This window comes from Panthera leo, chromosome B1 (genome assembly GCF_018350215.1).
Source record: "Panthera leo isolate Ple1 chromosome B1, P.leo_Ple1_pat1.1, whole genome shotgun sequence".
In the NCBI taxonomy this organism is placed as follows: Eukaryota; Metazoa; Chordata; class Mammalia; order Carnivora; family Felidae; genus Panthera; species Panthera leo.
Genome location: NC_056682.1, coordinates 121,630,134 through 121,648,480, shown reverse-complemented (window position 1 = coordinate 121,648,480; position 18,347 = coordinate 121,630,134). Strand labels below are relative to the sequence as shown.

At 38.1% G+C, this 18,347-nt stretch overlaps 1 protein-coding gene and 1 pseudogene across 1 annotated transcript; both read right to left on the bottom strand.

Annotated features, from left to right (window-relative positions):
• Nucleotides 1-619: 619 nt before the first annotated feature.
• On the bottom strand, nt 620-18,207 carry LAMTOR3 (late endosomal/lysosomal adaptor, MAPK and MTOR activator 3). Its single transcript, XM_042935827.1, has 7 exons — nt 18,115-18,207; nt 17,751-17,796; nt 14,653-14,687; nt 8,120-8,178; nt 6,400-6,533; nt 4,004-4,067; nt 620-1,198 (listed from the first exon to the last, which is right to left on the bottom strand). The coding sequence occupies exons 2-7, from the start codon at nt 17,757-17,759 to the stop codon at nt 1,125-1,127; spliced, it is 375 nt and encodes a 124-aa protein (XP_042791761.1). The 5' UTR covers nt 17,760-17,796; nt 18,115-18,207; the 3' UTR covers nt 620-1,124.
• Nucleotides 15,028-15,204, bottom strand: LOC122218867 (annotated as a pseudogene).
• Nucleotides 18,208-18,347: the final 140 nt, after the last annotated feature.

The window sequence follows — 18,347 nt, the reverse complement described above, 5'->3', positions numbered from 1 at the left end:
AGAATGCTGCAGCGTGGCAGCTCTGGGAAACGGTGCACAATAACTGGTGCTCAATGCGTGTGAACTGAACTCTGTCAAAGAACCTACCTAGGAAGAAACTACCAACTCTGAATGATGGACTGCGTTCCTGAATATAAATGGCTTATTCCAGATCCAAGACACTTCTTTTGTAGAGATTACATTAGGCTCATGAATACAGTGTACTTTCCAATTGACATCATATGGTGCAGAAAACAGTCTCCAAACCGATGTCTATAAGAAACACTACTTATTCATGTAGTTGAAAGAGTGAATTCGGTGAACTATATTCTTAAAGAAACCTATTTAGTGCTCAAACTATATACTTTAAAAAATACTATTTTATTTATACTCATGTATGAAAAAAAGTGGCTGCACTACCATGTTTACATACACACCAATACTGGAAACAATTCAATAATCAATCACTTTTAAATTTTATAAAGAACACACAAACATTAAAACACTGACTGGTTATAGAAAGCAGAGTGGAGAAAAAAAAATTAGCTATCATTTTCATTAAAGAGCAGCACCCTCTGAGAAGAATCAAATCAGTTAGTAATATTCATCTATATTGCAAAATAATATATACATAGAAAAGTTAGTGATTGTACGGATTTTATTACTTTTACTAAGCCATTTTATCTTCCTCACACTCAATGCAAAGAAATAAAACAATATAAAGAAAAATATGTCCTCATTATTATTCACAATAAAAAGGGTCTGCTTCATTCTGCAGGCCTGGGCATATTATACAATAGGGAGCACTTAATGGCTCCAGTGGATCAAAGTACCATTTTGATTCTGACCCAATGAATAGAATCTCATGCATATCTGGTGACTGGACTAACTCCATGGGAGCTGTGATGTATTGAACCATTTCTGTGCTATTCCCAGATCTCACTAAATTAAGACCCTACACAAGAAAAGATAACAATCAATCTGTCCATAAATTGTATCTCTAGGCTCTTTCTTTAGTGGAAGAAGGTGGGAAAGGGGCCCTTTCTTAAGTATATGGATATAAGTATTGTTGTGTCTAAAGATTGCTGCATTGATACTGTGTCTGTTATAATGAAAATCAGGTGAACATCAAAACCACTGCCAGATTAAGAAACTTCCACAACTTGTCTCAATTCTTCGAATAATGGAGCAAGTTCCTTTTCTAGGCTGACAATGAGTCCTAAAACAGAGATTAAAAAAATTAGAACATCAGAAAAATATTCCTGAAAGTCTTTGACTTAAATTTCCTGTCAAAATTTAGTTACTAAAAAGCACACAAGATCTAGTTTAATCCCCATAACTAAAGCAAGATATTGTAATTCTAAATGATCAAAACCCCGTATTAAGAAGTTTATTTTCATCATTAAAGTAAATAAACAAAAAATATTTTTATGTATAAGAAGATATAAAATGAATTATATATACTGTAACTTCGTTACAGTTTTGAAAGGAAAACTTTAATTTATACTTTACAATTTCAAAACCTGTACAGATTCAGAAATGATACAAGATTTTTACTTAAAAAGCTACACTTTTTTCCTGAACAAATTTTAATGGACTTTATCAAAATATATGTAACAGGCTGCTTCAACCGTAAGCAAAAAAATAATTAGAAATTTATTTTATAAATTCAGCAAATCTAAAGCATAAATGGGTAAGTCAAGTGAAAGAATGAATTTTAAAGATGAATGGTATAAGGAGAAAACATACACTTCCATGTTTAAAATTTAGTGATGAATCTGGGAGACAAAGTAGTCTAGAAATTAGCGTATCTAGCTTCTCCTTAGTTTACCAGAGTGAAAAGCTATGTATCTTACACTGCTTGTTTTATGCTCAAAAATCTTCCTCTATTTTGCAGAATATTAAAAACATCTGAGATTCTAGGCTCAGTCAATTGAGCATCAGACTCTTGGTTTTGGCTCAGGTCGTGATCCCAAAGTTGTGGGACAGAGCCCTGCACTGGCAGAGCCTGCTTGAGATTCTCTCCTCCTCTCTCTGTGCCCCTACCCCACGCTCTCTCTCTCTAAAATAATATTGACAAGAAAAAAAATAAAAATAAAAGCATCTGTGGGGTGCCTGGGTGGCTCAGTTGGTTGAGCATCCAACTTCAGCTCGGGTCATGATCTTGCAGTTCGTGCATTCGAGTCCCACGTCAGGCTCTGTATTGACAGCTCAGAACCTGGAGGCTGTTTCACATTGTCTCCCTCTCTCTCTGCTCGTCCCCTGCTCATGTACTCTCTCTCTCTCTCAAAAATAAGCAAACATTAAAAAATTAAAAAATAAAATAAAAGCATCTGGGATTCTCAAAAAATGTTCTAGGAACTAAAATATATTTCTGTACATTATCAAAATTTATAACTGATGACTTAGTACATGATGGTGATTTATCACAACTGAGGTTTAATATATTTAAAATATCGACACCACTACCATCCTATATAATTTACAAAGTGTTTTCACATATAGCATTTTACACCTTCAAAACATTTAGAAATGGAAGAGACATTGTAGATCATCCAATCTTAACCCCTCACTTTAAGATGAGGAATGTAAAGACAGGTTTCAGTGACACAGCTGGAAATAGAACTTGCTCAAACAACTTGGAAATATAACAAATATTTATATTTGCTCAAATAACAGTTCTAAAAAGCAGTCAAATCTAAAGGAGACAATACTAAAAAAAAAAATCCCACTTTACCCAAAAATGAGTTAATAAATTACAGAATACAATCATTATTTTATACATAAATGCCCAGTGAAGGCTACTGGATATAATGGGATCTTATGATCTACTATAAAATGTACAGCCTCCTAGTATTTGTTCTCTAATTCTACAACCCTCACAAAGAACACATATATGTTCATCCTAGTCACGCTCTTTAAATTCTCAATCATAATTAAATATGCTATGATTCCACTCATATGTGGAATTTAAGAAACAAAACAGATGAACATAGAGGAAAGGAAGGAAAAAAAAGTAAGATAAAAACAGAGAGGGAGGCAAACCATGAGAGACTCTTAAATAATGAGAACAAACTGAGGGTGGCTGGAGGGGTAAAGGGGGAGGGGATGGGCTAAATGGGTGACGGGCATGAAGGAGGGCACTTGTGGGGATGAGTACTGGGTGCTATATATAAGTGACGAATCACTAAATTCTACATCTGAAATCATTATTACACTATATGTTAACTAACTTGTATTTAAATAAAATTAAAAAACATCTATGAATAATATTGGAATAGAAATAAAGAAAGCATATACTTACAAAAAAAAATTCTCAATCACATTAATCTTGCCCACTATTGTTCAAGATTTTACAAACTCTAATAGATTGGTCTACATGGAATTGAACTCATCTCTGACCATTTTATTATGTATTTTGTTTGGTTATCTTCACCATTCATTCTCTTTTTGTTTTAGGCTGTTTTAATGTGAACAAGATGTTGCATTCAAGAGGTAAAGATAACGTTTAATTTTCCTTTCTATCTTATAGAATTAGTTACCCATACAATTTCTCATCTGAACTAGAAAATAACCCCGTAAGACAGTTAAAGCAGATATCAGCTCCATTATACAGCTAGAGTAAACAGAATCTAGAAAGGTTACTTTTCTGGAGATCAAGGAACAGACAGTGGAGCTGGGCCACGAATTCACGTTTTCTGATTCTAAATCTACTATTCTTATCATGTTAGACTGCTCAGATAAGGTGTTTTAAGAAATTAAAAGCTACATGGGGCGCCTGGGTGGCTTAGTCAGCTGAGCGTCCGACTTCGGCTCAGGTCATGATCTTGTGGTCCGTGAGTTCGAGCCCTGCATTGGGCTCTGTGCTGACAGTTCAGAGCCTGGAACTTGCTTCAGATTCTGTGCCTCCCTGTCTGCCCCTCCCCCACTCATGCTCTGTCTCTCTGTCAAAAATAAACATTAAAAAAGATTAAAAAAAAAAAAGAAATTAAAAGCTATATTATTAATTTAATTTAATACACACCTGTATTGGCATTGCTGCTGGCTATGAAACTCACCACCAAAGGTAAACGATTGAATTGAACCACCTAAAAAGAAAGTAAGCTCTAAATTAAGATGTTATTCAAGGGGCAGCTGGGGCTCAGTCAGTTAAGCGTCGGACTCATGGTTCGTGAGTTCAAGCCCTGCGTCAGGCTCTCTGCTGTCAGCACAGAACCTGGAGCCTGCTTTGGATTCTGTGTCTCCCTCTCTCCCTCTGCCCCCCTCCCACTTGTGCTCTCTCGCTCTCAAAAATAATTAAATAAACTTAAAAAAAAAAAAAAAGATGCTACTCAAACGAGACATTTTAATCTTTCAAAAATTTTTATTTATTTATTAACATTTATCCATTTTTAAGAGACAGAGAGAGACAGAGTGTAAGCAGGGGAGGGACAGAGACAGAGAGGGAGACACAGAATCCGAAGCAGGCTCCAGGCTCCGAGCCGTCAGCACAGAGCCCGATGCAGGGCTCAAACTCACGGACCGCGAGACCATGACCTGAGCTGAAGTCAATGGCTTAACTGACTGAGCCACCCAGTCACCCAGGAGTCCCTGATCTTTGTGATGGATTCAACTGAGGCATTTATTTAATGACAGTATAAATAAATATACAGTTCATGACAGTATATATGCATATTTTATATGATTATTTTGTTTAACCTCATTTTTTAAATTACCTGACCAATTACTATTTCTTTTTATTTAATTTTTTAAATGTTTTTTTTATTTTTGAGACAGAGAGAGACAGAGCATGAGCAGGGGAGGGGCAGAGAGAGAGGAGACACAGAATCCGAAACAGGCCCCAGGCTCTGAGCTGTCAGCACAGAGCCTGACGCGGGGCTTGAAGTCATGAACTGTGAGATCATGACCTGAGCCGAAGTCGACCGCTTAACCGACTGAGCCACCCAGGTGACCATCTTTCAAAAATTTTTAAATGACCAACGTGTAAGATACTATGTAACATCATGTAATATGAAAGAGCTGAAAACAAGTATTTCCGTAAAAGACTTCCGATTATCTCTGAGAGATATTAACATTACTTAGCCTAAGTTTTTCAAGTGGGACTGTGTCATCCTCATCTGTCTTTAAACACCCAGCAGCATGTCAATTATTACATGGCAGGGGCTCCACAAATATCTGATAATTAAATGGCTAAATAAAGTCAGTATTTCTCATTTAAGTAGTTATACTATCAAGATTTTTCTGCTTCATGTGTACCACTATTAATTTAAATTAATTTTTTTTTACACTTATTTATTTTTGAGAAACAGAGTGAGACAAAGTGTGAGCAGGGGAGGGGCAGAGAGAGAAGGAGACACAGAATCTGAAGCAGAGTCCAGGCTCTGAGCTGTCAGCCAGACGCGGGGCTCCAACCCACAAACTGTAAGATCATGACCTGAGCCGAAGTCGGACGTTCAACTGACTGAGCCCCCCAGGTGTCCCTAATTTAAACTAATTTAAATTAAGTTTAAATCGACTATTATTTAAAAAAAAACTTAGTTTCTGGGTGCCTGGGGTGCTCAGTCAGTTGGTTAAACATCTGACTTCAGCTCAGGCCCTGATCTCTTGGTTCGTGAGCTCAAGCCACGCTTTAGGAGCCCCGCTTCTCTCTCTCTCAGTGCCCCTCGTGAGATTCTCTCTGCCCCTCACTCACTTGAGCATGCGCGTGCGTGTGCTCTGTCTCTCTCTCTCAAGACAAAACAAAACAAAACACCAAAACCCCCCCTAAAATTAGCTTTAACCTAATCCTTATCGGTGAAATTAAAGGTCAAAAGGGTTGGTCGTCTTTTGCCTATTACACATTAAAATATGTTAACTTCTAAAATAAAAAATATCACTTGTGTAACATCAAGCAGCACATGAATCATACCCTGGGAAACTCTGCTCTAAAGGAGAAGCTACTAATTTACTCGAAAGAAGAAAACGCAGCCAGACATCAAGAGGTATATAGCAACTAAATTCTTTCCTAATAACCTCACATATTATATATATATATTCCAAATCAAATGAAGGAATTAGCAGCAGTTAACAAATAACTTATCATGTGACCAAAAAAGGAAAACTTTTTATCTGTCACAATAACAAAAAAAGTATGTCATTTGAGAAATCATATTTGTTAAGCTAAGGGCACCATCTACTGGAGGTAACAGTGGCCTGACTTCCTTTTTTAGGATAATGTACTTTATTAATAAAACTTTTAATTACTTTTCCATATTAATTCCTGATGTAAAATGTAAAGAAAACTACTACAATTCAACATAACCAATTTGAAGGCTAATGGCATCCATTTCAAAACTAAAATTTAGAGTAACATAAGCTATTTTATATAAAAGACATAATAATAGTTGAAAGCAGCAAGCCATTCAATAATTATGAACCTACCTGGTAGGTGTTATAGTAACAGATGATACTTTTATTTTTTGAAAGTCCAAGTTTGCTCCCTTGATCTGTTGCCAGGGCAAAAGTAGATAAGAAACCAGGTCTCAAAGCATGTTCTGGAGCATTATCATTGGCCACTGGAAATACAAATGATTTACATAAAAATTACGCAGTGGACAGGATACAGAGAAGTTCACTGCACTTTGTTTTTTTAAACATAAATCAGTAAAAATATCAAGCACAAGGGCTTTTATGCTTCACAATATTGAAAATTCTACCACTAATCGGGTCTTACAATTTAGGCGAGATAAATTTCTCAGTCAGAAATTGAGTGATCAATAGCTAAAGGCAGAAATGCTGATTCTCGCAAGTTTTTTTAAAGAATACCAAACGTCTATATTTTCTTAATTTCTACTCTAAAACACAGATCAGTGTGTTTATTAATAAACTGAATATTCTGGCTAACCAAGAGCCAAGCTAGAACAGTCCAAAAAATTTCAAAAAAATCTTTGCTTTCATAAAACCCATAGCAGTATCACTTATAGATATTGACAATTTTGCAGCTGGTCATCGGTTTCAAGTTTCTTTCATTCATTTAAAAGCCTGAATGAAGTTGTACCAGTAAGTTCAGAGCTTAAGGCTTTAACACAGAGATCCTAAGAAAGAACACGAGAGCTGGAAAATCCGAGATTATTTTGATTTCGTTTAAAGCTCTTGCTACAGAACTGAGTAAAGAAAAAGGCAGGTGCCTTATTTGCCCATGACCCCTATGTTTTATGGTGGGTTAGAAAGCACACTGACCCACACATCAGAAGATAATGGGTTCTATTATTATCTTCTCACTGACTCATGTGCAACTTTGCCCTTGACCATCTTTGTTTACAAAACAAAAGAACTAAAATTAGGTGATTTTTAAAATTTCTTTCTAAAGTCTAAAATTATCTGACATATATAATAACCTTGGGTGGAAAATAAATTGCAAACAATATACAGAACGTTATTTAATCTTTCTTTGGTAAGGCTATTATAGCATCCCTATGAACTATGACCATCCATCTGATAAAAAAGAAGTAGTAAAAATGGTCTTAATACATACTGACTCAGTGACATCATATATACTTTTTTAAAAAGCTGAAAAATAGGCAAAACATTTGCTGTTTTTTTTTTGTTGTTGTTAACAAGCTCTTCCTTAGGTGAACAAGTCTTGTTAAAGTCTGGTTAAATAACATAATTGTGAAGGTAAAAGTTTAAACAATATTTTATTTCTAGTAAAAAGGCAAAAAATCCACAAAGAGTAAACAAAACAATCAATGTATGTTGATTCAAATGTATGAAGTTTATCCCCAAACCACTAGCAACACTGATTAAAAAGTGTTGGGGGTAGTGTGTACGTATAATATATCCCACTGCATATGTGCACAGTCTCAGCACTTACATTTACCAATGATTTACATTATACTACAAATGTCTTCAAGAAAAAACTGGGCTTGTGATAAACCCATGCTTAAACTCTGGATGGTAACACAATATATTCAGCATGTAGTTAAGTCCTAAGCTCCAACCCAGCCTTCAACATTCAAAAGCAAACATTTCCGCCCCCCAACCAAGACCATCTCCTGAAAGTACTGCAATAGCTTTTCTATGCTTGCCTTCTGCACTACTGAGACATAAATACGTTTTTACTCGAAAGCAAATGTGACACTGGTGGGGTGCACAGTTTTACCTTTAATAACAGGCACTCCATCTCTATCTGACACAACGATAGCATGGAGCCCTTCAACACTAGAAACAAAAAAAAAGAAGTTAAAAGATTATGAAACATTTCATCTTCTCAAAACATGTACCTCAAAGTCATTATGGGGATTTTCATGTATATTTCTGAAAAACTATGTAAACTCCGTTATTGATCTCATAAGCACCTATGCATCTGAATAAGAGTACTGAATAAATTGAATGAAAGTATTACTGACATGCTTATAATCTTAAAACTTTATGTAATTTACTGATAAAGATCTAAAACAATGTAACTCTCCGTTAAAATTGCTAATTATCCTTTCACTATTTATGAAGTATGACGGCGTTTATCAGGAGTAGTGGCTACAGCGACAAAAAGACAGATTTTTCTCTTTCTCTCCCTCCATATCAAGTGCCTAGTATTTGGGGCACTTGATATTTATGATACCATGATACAGAAATAGTCACTGCTTTCACAAAGCTTACAATCTAGGAGGGAGACTATCAATCAAATAATCTCATGCTAACAAACGTTAAACGACAATGGTATCAAGTGCCATTAAGATATCTGTGAGGTATGAGAGTCTATAAAAGGTGGGTTGATTAGGCAAGTGGGTCAGGGAAGGCTTCCCTGAGACAGGTGATTAAGCTGAGATGTTAAGGCACTAGTCGAGAGATGAGGGGCAGAAAGCTCATCATTCAGGCTGAAGGAACAGGATGGAAACAATGAAGATCACATAGAAATCTTTTCAGCTATGCCTACGTAAGAAACAGTGGAGAAATGGTCCAGACTATAACCATACAGTCCAGTCTAGGCTCTTCTACATTTACTATTCGTGCTACTCGGGGACAGCTATGAAACCTCTGTGAGCCTCCATTAACAATATGAAAATGGGAATAACTGTACTTATTTGGCTATCATAAAATTTAATAAAACCATGCATGTAAAGTAGAAGCTAGTACATAGTTAACATGCAAAAATATTATTATTAATTAACATCAGAGTGTCATTTGTGCACACTGACCATTTATTACTGTAGTTTAAGTAACAAATCATTAGAGAATTCCTAGAGCACAAAACTAAAGTGTTAAAAATTAAAATGGGAAAACATTCTCCAACTTTTAGCCCTATACCTATCTTATAGTATCCGAAGACTGCTACTCAGAAATGTTCAGTGCTCCTACTATAATCCACATTATCCATTCCTTATTGTGTTAACCTTAATGTTTTAACTTAGAAATGAGAAATATTTGTATTAAGATACTGAAATTAAATTTTTTAATGTTTATTTTCGACAGAGAGTGAGAAAGAGAGAGCATAAGTGGGGGAGGGCAGACAGAGAGGGACACAGAATCTGAAGCAAGCTCCCGGCTCTGAGCTGTTCAAGCGGAGCCTGACATAGGGCTTGAATTCACACACCGTGAGATCATGACCTGAGCTGAAGTTGGATGCTTAACCAACTAAGCCACCCAGGCGCCCCTGAAATTAAATTTTAAAGATCCCACTGGCAAAAACTTTTAAGTCAGAGAAGTGTTATTAAAATTTGAGAAAATGTTATAAATACCACCATTTATGAACCTCATGTTAAAAACAGGAATGATGGAAAAACTGTGTATAAACATTCACTGGTATTATTTTTTTATTATCATTCAATCCTGAAATTACCTACGGATTAAAATGTGCTCTATGAAGTTAACGTATAAAACAAATTCTTCTTAGTTAAAAACTAAGTTACATAAAAATATATACCACAGATATTTGCACACACAGACACTAGTCTGTACATTTTTCAATAGCAACATCAGTTGAAATAGGAAAAGGTTGGAAACCTAACTGTCGTCAAGAAGGACAAGTTAAATAAATTATGACACACATACAATGGAATACTCTGCAGCCATTCAGAACAAAGAAACAGCTCTTTAAATGTACCGGGAAGGACTGAACTCAAAGGTACATCGTTAAATGAAAAAAGTTTTAAACAGTGTATACAGGAAGCAACAAATTATGTAATGACACGTGTATGTATATGTTTGCAATACACTGAACGTTTGTGTCACCCCCAAAATTCACATGTTGAAACTCTATTCCCAGTGTGATGGTATTTGGAGATGGGGCTTTTGGGAGGTAGTCAGGCCATGGAGCTGGAACTCTCATAAATGGGAAGACTGCTCTTATTGAAGGCTAGAGAGCTAGCTTGTCCTTCTACCACATGAAGATATGGGAAGTCTGCAATCTGCAACTCAGGAAAGGGCGTTCACCAGAATCCAACCATGCTGGCACCTTAATCTTGGACTTCCAGGCTCCAGAACCGTGAGAAATAAATTTTGGTTATTTACAGGAAATCCAATCTATGTGGTATTTTGTTATAACAGCCTCAACTAAGACCTCTGTGTATGTGTAAATATGTATGTGCTTATATGTATGTTTGTTTGCAGGTGCATGAAGTATCTTTGAAGGTGATGGGTGGCTCTGAGAGGGCTAACTGTGTAGCTGGGGGGCAGGTATAGGAAACTTCTCACTATGTCCTCCAGTTAACTTTCGAATCTTGAACTTTATGAATATATTGTCTACTCAAAAAATAAGCAAATTAAAAGCATGTAAAGAGAACTACAAAAAATGTTTAGAAGTATCTGTGTCATCATAGGTAGTTTCTTTTTTTTTCTTAAATACTTATTTATTTTTGAGAGAGAGAGTGCAAGCGTGCATGAGTGGGGGAGAGCCAGAGGATCTACAGCAGAATTCTGCCCTGACAGCAGAGAGCCCTATGTGGAGCTGTGAGGTCATGACCTGAGCTAAAGTCCAAGGCTTAACTGACTGAGCCACCCAGGCACCCCCACCACAGGTGGTTTCTTTTCTCCTATTTTCAAGGTAATTAACTTACATGCCAACTAACGCAACAAAAGAGGAAGCAGAAATAAAACGACTTTCTTTTTAATGGATTTTAAATTCACAGAGATAATGCCCAACAGAGTAGAAAAATTTCTCACACACTTAAAATACTCAAAGAAATCAGGTTACAAATACAGAAGGTGTTTCCAATTGTACACATAGTGAACAAAGAATAACATGAATAGACTTTAGCAATAGTTGAAAATAAGTATGATGCATTAATAGGCACACTACACTTCTAAAAAAAATTTTTTTAACGTTTATTTATTATTGAGAGACAGAGAGAGTCAGAGCACAAGCAGGGGAGGGGCGGAGAGAGAGGGAGACACAGAATCCGAAGCAGGATCCAGGCTCTGAGCTGTCAGCACAGAGCCTGACACTGGGCTTGAAGTCACAAACCAGGAGATCATGACCTGAGCCAAAGTCGGATGCCTAACCGACTGAGCCACCCAGGTGGCCCAGGCACACTACACTTCTCGAAGGACTTGATTACGAAATATTCCGCACACATCTAAACCTTAAACTTAATCAAACATTTTTACTCCAAAAAAGGAAATGTTGCATTAGTAACCAAACATCATACTTTGTTTTATTCATACAATAATGAAACATTTGGTTATTTTAAAACACAAAAAAGTTGTGATTATCATAAAGCCTGAGCCTGCTTTGGGTCACAATTAGACTTTTTTTTTTTTTTTTTTTTTTTAATTTTTTTTTTTTTTCCAACGTTTTTTATTTATTTTTGGGACAGAGAGAGACAGAGCATGAACGGGGGAGGGGCAGAGAGAGAGGGAGACACAGAATCGGAAACAGGCTCCAGGCTCCGAGCCATCAGCCCCAGAGCCTGACGCGGGGCTCGAACTCACGGACCGCGAGATCGTGACCTGGCTGAAGTCGGAAGCTTAACCGACTGTGCCACCCAGGCGCCCCTAGACTTTTAAAATATAAATTCAAGAACTATATTTAGGAGGGAATTTTAAAATGAATAAAAACATATTCCATTAAGTGCCTTGGTAAACTGGCTCTGGTCATTATGGGGGACAAAACAAAACACACGGTCCCAATCCTTTTTCTTTCACTATAGAAAGATTTTCATTAGACTTTTACAAATGCCCTTTATACAAATACCTACTATGCTTCTGCTCCTATATTGTGTTGCCAGCGTGATACTTCCCCCGGCCCCACAGGTCAACTTTAGCATGCTTTCAATATGCTGAACTTCCAACAAAGTAGATACAGATAAGAACAAAAGGCCATTATTTTGTACAGTTTCAGTATGGACACATTTTAGTTACCACAGGTGAATTAACTAACACTATCCCCCTGGTCTATTATAGGGAGTATAATAGGGAGTATGGTCTATTAATTGAATAACTGCATAAAGTACAAACTTCACTAACTCTTCACACAAATCACTATGTGAATAACTTTGTAAATAACAGATGCACATTATGTCAGTAACCAGTCACATCACTTCTTTCAGAGTGTGCTGGTGATTGGTCACTGAACATCTGTTACTCAGTGTATGCAGAGACAGTAGAGCATGGAGTTTTGTGATCTCCCTGTGTCTTCTAAAAATAAAGCATGTGACATTAAAAAGAAAGGAAAAAAAAAAAGGGAGTGCCTGGGAGGCTCAACTGGTTAAGTGTCCAACTCTTGGTTTCGGCTCAAGTCATGATCTCACGGTTCGTGGGTTTGAGCCCCACATGGGGCTCTGTGCTGTGCTGACAGCCTGGAGCCTGCTTCAGATTCTGTGCCTCCCTCTCCTTCTGCCCCTGCCCTGCTCTATGCTGTCAGTATAGAGCCTGCTTGGGATTCTCTCCCTCTCTCTCTGCCCCTCCCCCGCTCCTTCTCTCCCTCAAAATAAACTAACTTAAAAAAAAAAAAGAACTGAAATAGGGAACTGGCTAATAAAGATGAAATACAGCAAAGGGAGGAGAAGTGACAATGCTGGCGGTGAAATTCAAATAGAAAGTACACAGTTCTAGAAGTAACTGGCTGGAAGAATGCTGCCACTTTCATTCTTGTGCGCAAGATGTACAGCCAGAGGAACTTTGTGAAAGTGCACTTACTGACATAAATGAGGAAAGTGGTTGTGATGAAACCGATGAAACTATCCCGGAGGAAGTGACACTGGCAAAAAAACTTTGCATAGCATCGATAGTAAAGGACAAAACTGTTGGCAGCTGATCCAAACTTAGAAAGGAGTGTGCCAATTTGGCAAGGTACAGAAAAGATGCCTGTTCCTTATCTTAAGGTTATACCTTTCATATATTTTAATGTTTATGCAAAGAAGTAAGCACTATTCAGTGGGGTGGAAGGCAGGGGAGCCTGTGTGGCGAAGTCAGTTAAGCTTGGCTTCAGCTCAGGTCATCATGGTCAGCTCAAGCCCCGCACCAGGCTCTCTACTGACTGCGTGGACCTGCTTGGGATTCTCTCTCTCCCTCTCACTCTCTGCCCCTCCCTCACTTGTACTGTCTCTGTCTCTTTCAAAATAAATTAAAAAAAAACAGGACAAAACAAAACAAAAACACAACGCTGTCTCAGCTTTTATGGTCATTTTTATGGCCCTGCACTACCGTGCAAGGCTAGGACCGCCTGCTAATCATTATTTTGAGAACAGAAGCAGCACCTGTCTTTCTAGTTTGCAAGTACTGCAAGGAAGAGAGTAAAAATGAACTTAAGTACTGCATTAACATGAAAATCAAAGGTAACAATTACGTAACACTTCAATAGTATTGTCTTCCTGAATATAGAAAAATATACATAAATCAAACCCACGAGATAATATCATTAATTTCTACTAATCTGTAATCACAGTAAAGGCACAATAGACAAATCACAACAAACAATTCAGCCAAAACTCCAAACAAGAGATTTTTTCCTTTTGTTTATCTACTGACAGAAATAATAAACTGGCATCTAAAACTTTTTAAATTCAAACATTTGGAGAATAAAAAAAGAAGTAACATAAGGATCTCACCACGTATTCTGCTACATTACACCTCAAAGGTTATTTAATTATTCTGGAATGTGAAAATGAGTGTCTTGAGTTATATTCCTCTCTCTTAGGTCCTTATGTATTATTTTACACCGAACTAAATGTGAACTTTAATTCAATTAAAGGGACAAAGTCCTTTGAATCACAGAAATATCTAAAAGGAAGTTTGCCGGTCTCAACAGAGAGCCTAATTGATAGTGGTACATCAAACGGACTGGGTGCAGGGAAAGGAAAGCCTTGTGACTTTTCCAAGTATGAAGTGCTGCCTACGTCTAGCATTTTCGAGCTACGCCGACTCAGCAAGTAGCTCTTAAAAGTAATACTACAGGAAACCCAAGCTCTCAGGGTTTTTTGCTCCTTAAAATTGCTCTAACTACTTCAAAGCACGATCCATGAAACAGCCCTCTGGCATTCACTAGCTAGTTAACCTCTGAAAGTCACATTAACTTCTCTAGGCCTCATGGTATTTATCTGCAAATTCAAAGGACAGTTCTTGTGCTACCTAGCATTATTTGAAATGGTAAATAATAGCATAATAGGACCATACTATTAGTCTAAAAGAAACAAAACGCTACATAATCAATCATATATTATGCAAAATTTATTTAATATCAAATGAGTAATTTTTTACCTTGGTAACTTTTTATACAGGAATCGCTTCAGGTCCTGAAAGAGAATATAAAATTATCTTATAATAATGTGCCTTGTACCGTTTCTCTAGATACTAAGCTATCCACATTTCAGGTACTTTAAGTCATCATTCATAATCCTTCTTGCTTGTGGGTTTTTTTTTTCTTTCTGATTTTGACACTAGTTCTATGACTTGGAACAAGTTATCTAACCTTTTTGTCTAAGCCCCAGTTTCATTATTTGTTGAGGAGGGGTAATAATCATGAACCTATGTTGTAAGGCTGTTAAAATTTATTGAGAAGATACGTGTAAACTTATAAGCATATCTAGAAAAATACACATATAGTAAATACACATTAGCTGTTAAATTAGATCATACTTTTCATACAATTTTACATCCTGTTGCTATTGTCATGTTCACTTGGAAATATATTATGAACATCTTTCCATGTCCACAGATAAACTTTCTAACATCGCTTTAACAATCCTGGGTAAATTAAGCTGGTAAGAACAGATACTACACTTGATCTTAGCCAAAAGGTCAAGAAGCAGTAACAATCCTGGGTAAATTAACTTCTCTGGAACTCAGTTCCTTTTCATGAGTAAATATAAATAACAACATGTGTCAAGTGTTAAGCACGAAACATAACCAGGACTAAAGAAATAAAAGATGGGGTGCCTGAGTGACTCAGTCGGTTGAGTGTCCGACTTCCGCTCAGGTCATGATCTCACGGTTCACGGTTCAAGCCCCGGGTCGGGCTCTGTGCTGACAGCTCAGAGCCTGGAGCCTGCTTGAAATTCTGTGTCTCCCTCTCTCTCTGTCCCTCCCCCGCTCATGCTCTATCTCTCAAAAATAAAATAAACATTTAAAAAAAATAAAAAGAAATAAAAGACTGTTTTATTTCCTCTCATTATACCCTCTCACCTGGGGAATTTCACTGACAATCCAGGTATCAGTTATGAGGTCCTCATAAGTAAATCAGGTACCTGTTGTTTTGAAACTCTAATCCCTACTATTCTCTAAACCTGAATGTTCATTTCATGTTATCACCACCATCTTACCTCTGCTCTTATCTTAAACACGCACACTAAAACTCCACTCAATGTTTCATGTGAAATCCAGATTTCCTCAATCTCATTTCCACTAACGGTACTACCAAACCCATTATTGAGATTGAAACACAGAGTAATATTTAACCCTAACCTCACCTTTGTCACTTCTAAATGATTTGTGAAGTCAAATGTTTTTAAAATGATCTCGGAGCGCCTGGGTGGCTCAGTTGGTTAAGCGTCTGACTCCTGATTTCGGCTCAGGTCACGATCTTTCGGTTCATGGATTCAAGTCCCGCTTCAGGCTCTGTGCTGACAGAGAGGAGCCTGCTTGGGATTCTCTCTCTCTCCTTCTCTCTGCCCCTCCCCTGCTCACTCTCTGTCTCTCAAATAAATAATAAACTTAAAAAAAAAATTTTTTTTAATGATCTCTTCCTCTCCTTTTCAACTGACATTACACTCTAGGTTTATTTTATTATTTATGACTTGCCTCCCAACTGGTATGCTGGTCTCCCATTTCTATCCCACACAGTTCTACACAATGCCAATAACCATATTATTCTCCTTCTCTACTTAGGTTAGAGATACTTCCCAGATGATTCCCTGTGCAGCCAAGGTTGAGAACCAACGTCTGAATGGCTCTCCACTGTTTAACAAATTCTGTACAAATTCCTTTAACATTTGAGCCTCTCTACAATACAGTCCACACCTAATTTTACAGTCCTGCTTCCTACCACTCCCTTGTACATATCCTCAGTCCCAAAGTGGACTACTCACAGCTCCTCCACAAACATCTTTCTCTTTCCTATCTCTGAAACTTTGCTTACACTATTCACTCTAATGGTATTCTCTATCAATCTTACTTAAAAACAAAAACAAAAACAAAAAAACCCTGCTTCTCATCATTTAGAGCTAATCTCTACCAAATACTTCAAATAAGCTTTCCTGATAAACACAAACGAGATGTAATCCCACTCTCCTTTGAAGTTTCACATAACAATGTATATACATTTATGATCACTTGCCTACTCTACTTTTTAAATTTTAAAAACCCTTAAGGAATTATACCTTAGTCATCTTCATTTCACCCACAGCCTTTTTCACAACCTTTGCAAGGCAACGCTCAACAGATATACAGTGATTTGAGTATGCCTGAAGAATAGGTCTCAAAAACACAATGGGAGACACCCAAAAATGGAGTGATAAAGGCACACAAAGTTCCTAAATACTGAAACACATAATCTTGCAACCTAAAAAGAAAAACCACATTCATAATAATGTTGAATGATCATTCAGTGTTATGTTTAAGAGCATAAACTCTGGAGTCAGACCGCCTGGGTTGGTATCTTGGCCCTACAACTTACCAGCTGTGTAACCTGGGGCAAGTTACTTTATCTTTCTATGTCTCAGCATCCTAATCTAGAACCCAAGGACAATAGTGCCTACTGCACAAAAGTTGTTGCAAGAATTAAATGAGTATATTATATTCAATGTTTAGAAGAATGTCCAGCATGTAAGTAAAATAACAGGATGTAAATTACAGACATAAACATTAGTAGTATTAATTCCCTGTTGTTTCTAATAACTAGTACAATTAAGTTTCCTAAACTTAGAACTTGGGTTCTATTGCTGTGCCAAAGGGGTATCAGAAATCATCTCAAATTGCTCCAATGAATCTAGAAACATCATGACCACTTACTGGGGGGCGGGGGAGGGGGCGGAGATTCAAGGCAGCAAAACATCATTTACAAATTCAAACGGTATTCAGAGCCTCTCAGGCCCGCAGGCCTAGGGAGTGGGAAGAATACAATTTCCTAAACTTCAGACACCTTAGTGTCTTCGATCCCCATGTGGACAGAAACTCAGGACACCCCCCCCACCCCCCGCAAATCTATTTATAGTAGTTACTCGTTCCAGAGTCTACAGAAAATACTTGGGCGGGGTGGGCTGTAAAAGGAAACATTTCTACTTGGGAAGCTTTACCTCTCCCCACCCAGTAGGCCTCCACCAAACTCCCCACCCTCCCCTTCCTCTTGTGTGGGAACTCACATCCGCCATGATGAACCCCTTTCTCCCGCAGGTTCAATCTCCACTCCTGGAAGAGAAACTCCTGGTGATTCTCCCCTCAAGACTGCTTCCCACCTCCGACCTGATAAGCGGGGTCAGCTCCCATCAAAGCCAGGCAAGAACCCCCGGCTCCAGGACCCGCACCAGGCAAGCTGAGCTAAGTCGGGAGTTCCCAAATACCCAGGCGGCAGCCGGGATGCCCTGCCTGTCAGCCCACTCCACCCTCTACCCGCCAAGATCTAGGCCCAAAGGAATGGGGGAGAGGAGTCCTCTCCTTCCCTGGCGTCACACCGCCCGCGCCAGCTGCGGGCCCTAGCTGAATAACGAGCAGAGCGGCTCGAGTTACCTGGTTTGCTGGGTTGCGGTGTTCTCTCAGCTGCAAATTCAGGGACAGCTTCAAAAACAGTCTTCTCCAAAAGCCGTCGTCACATGATTTGTGACCTCTTCCGTGCTCCAGGAAGCACTTCCTACGCCTCCGAGGCCCGATGACACGAGATTTCCGGGGAAGCGCAGTGGCTCCGGAGCGCGCCTGGGGCTTCGGCGTCCGACCCACTCGGCCCCTCCCCGCGCCTCCCCGCC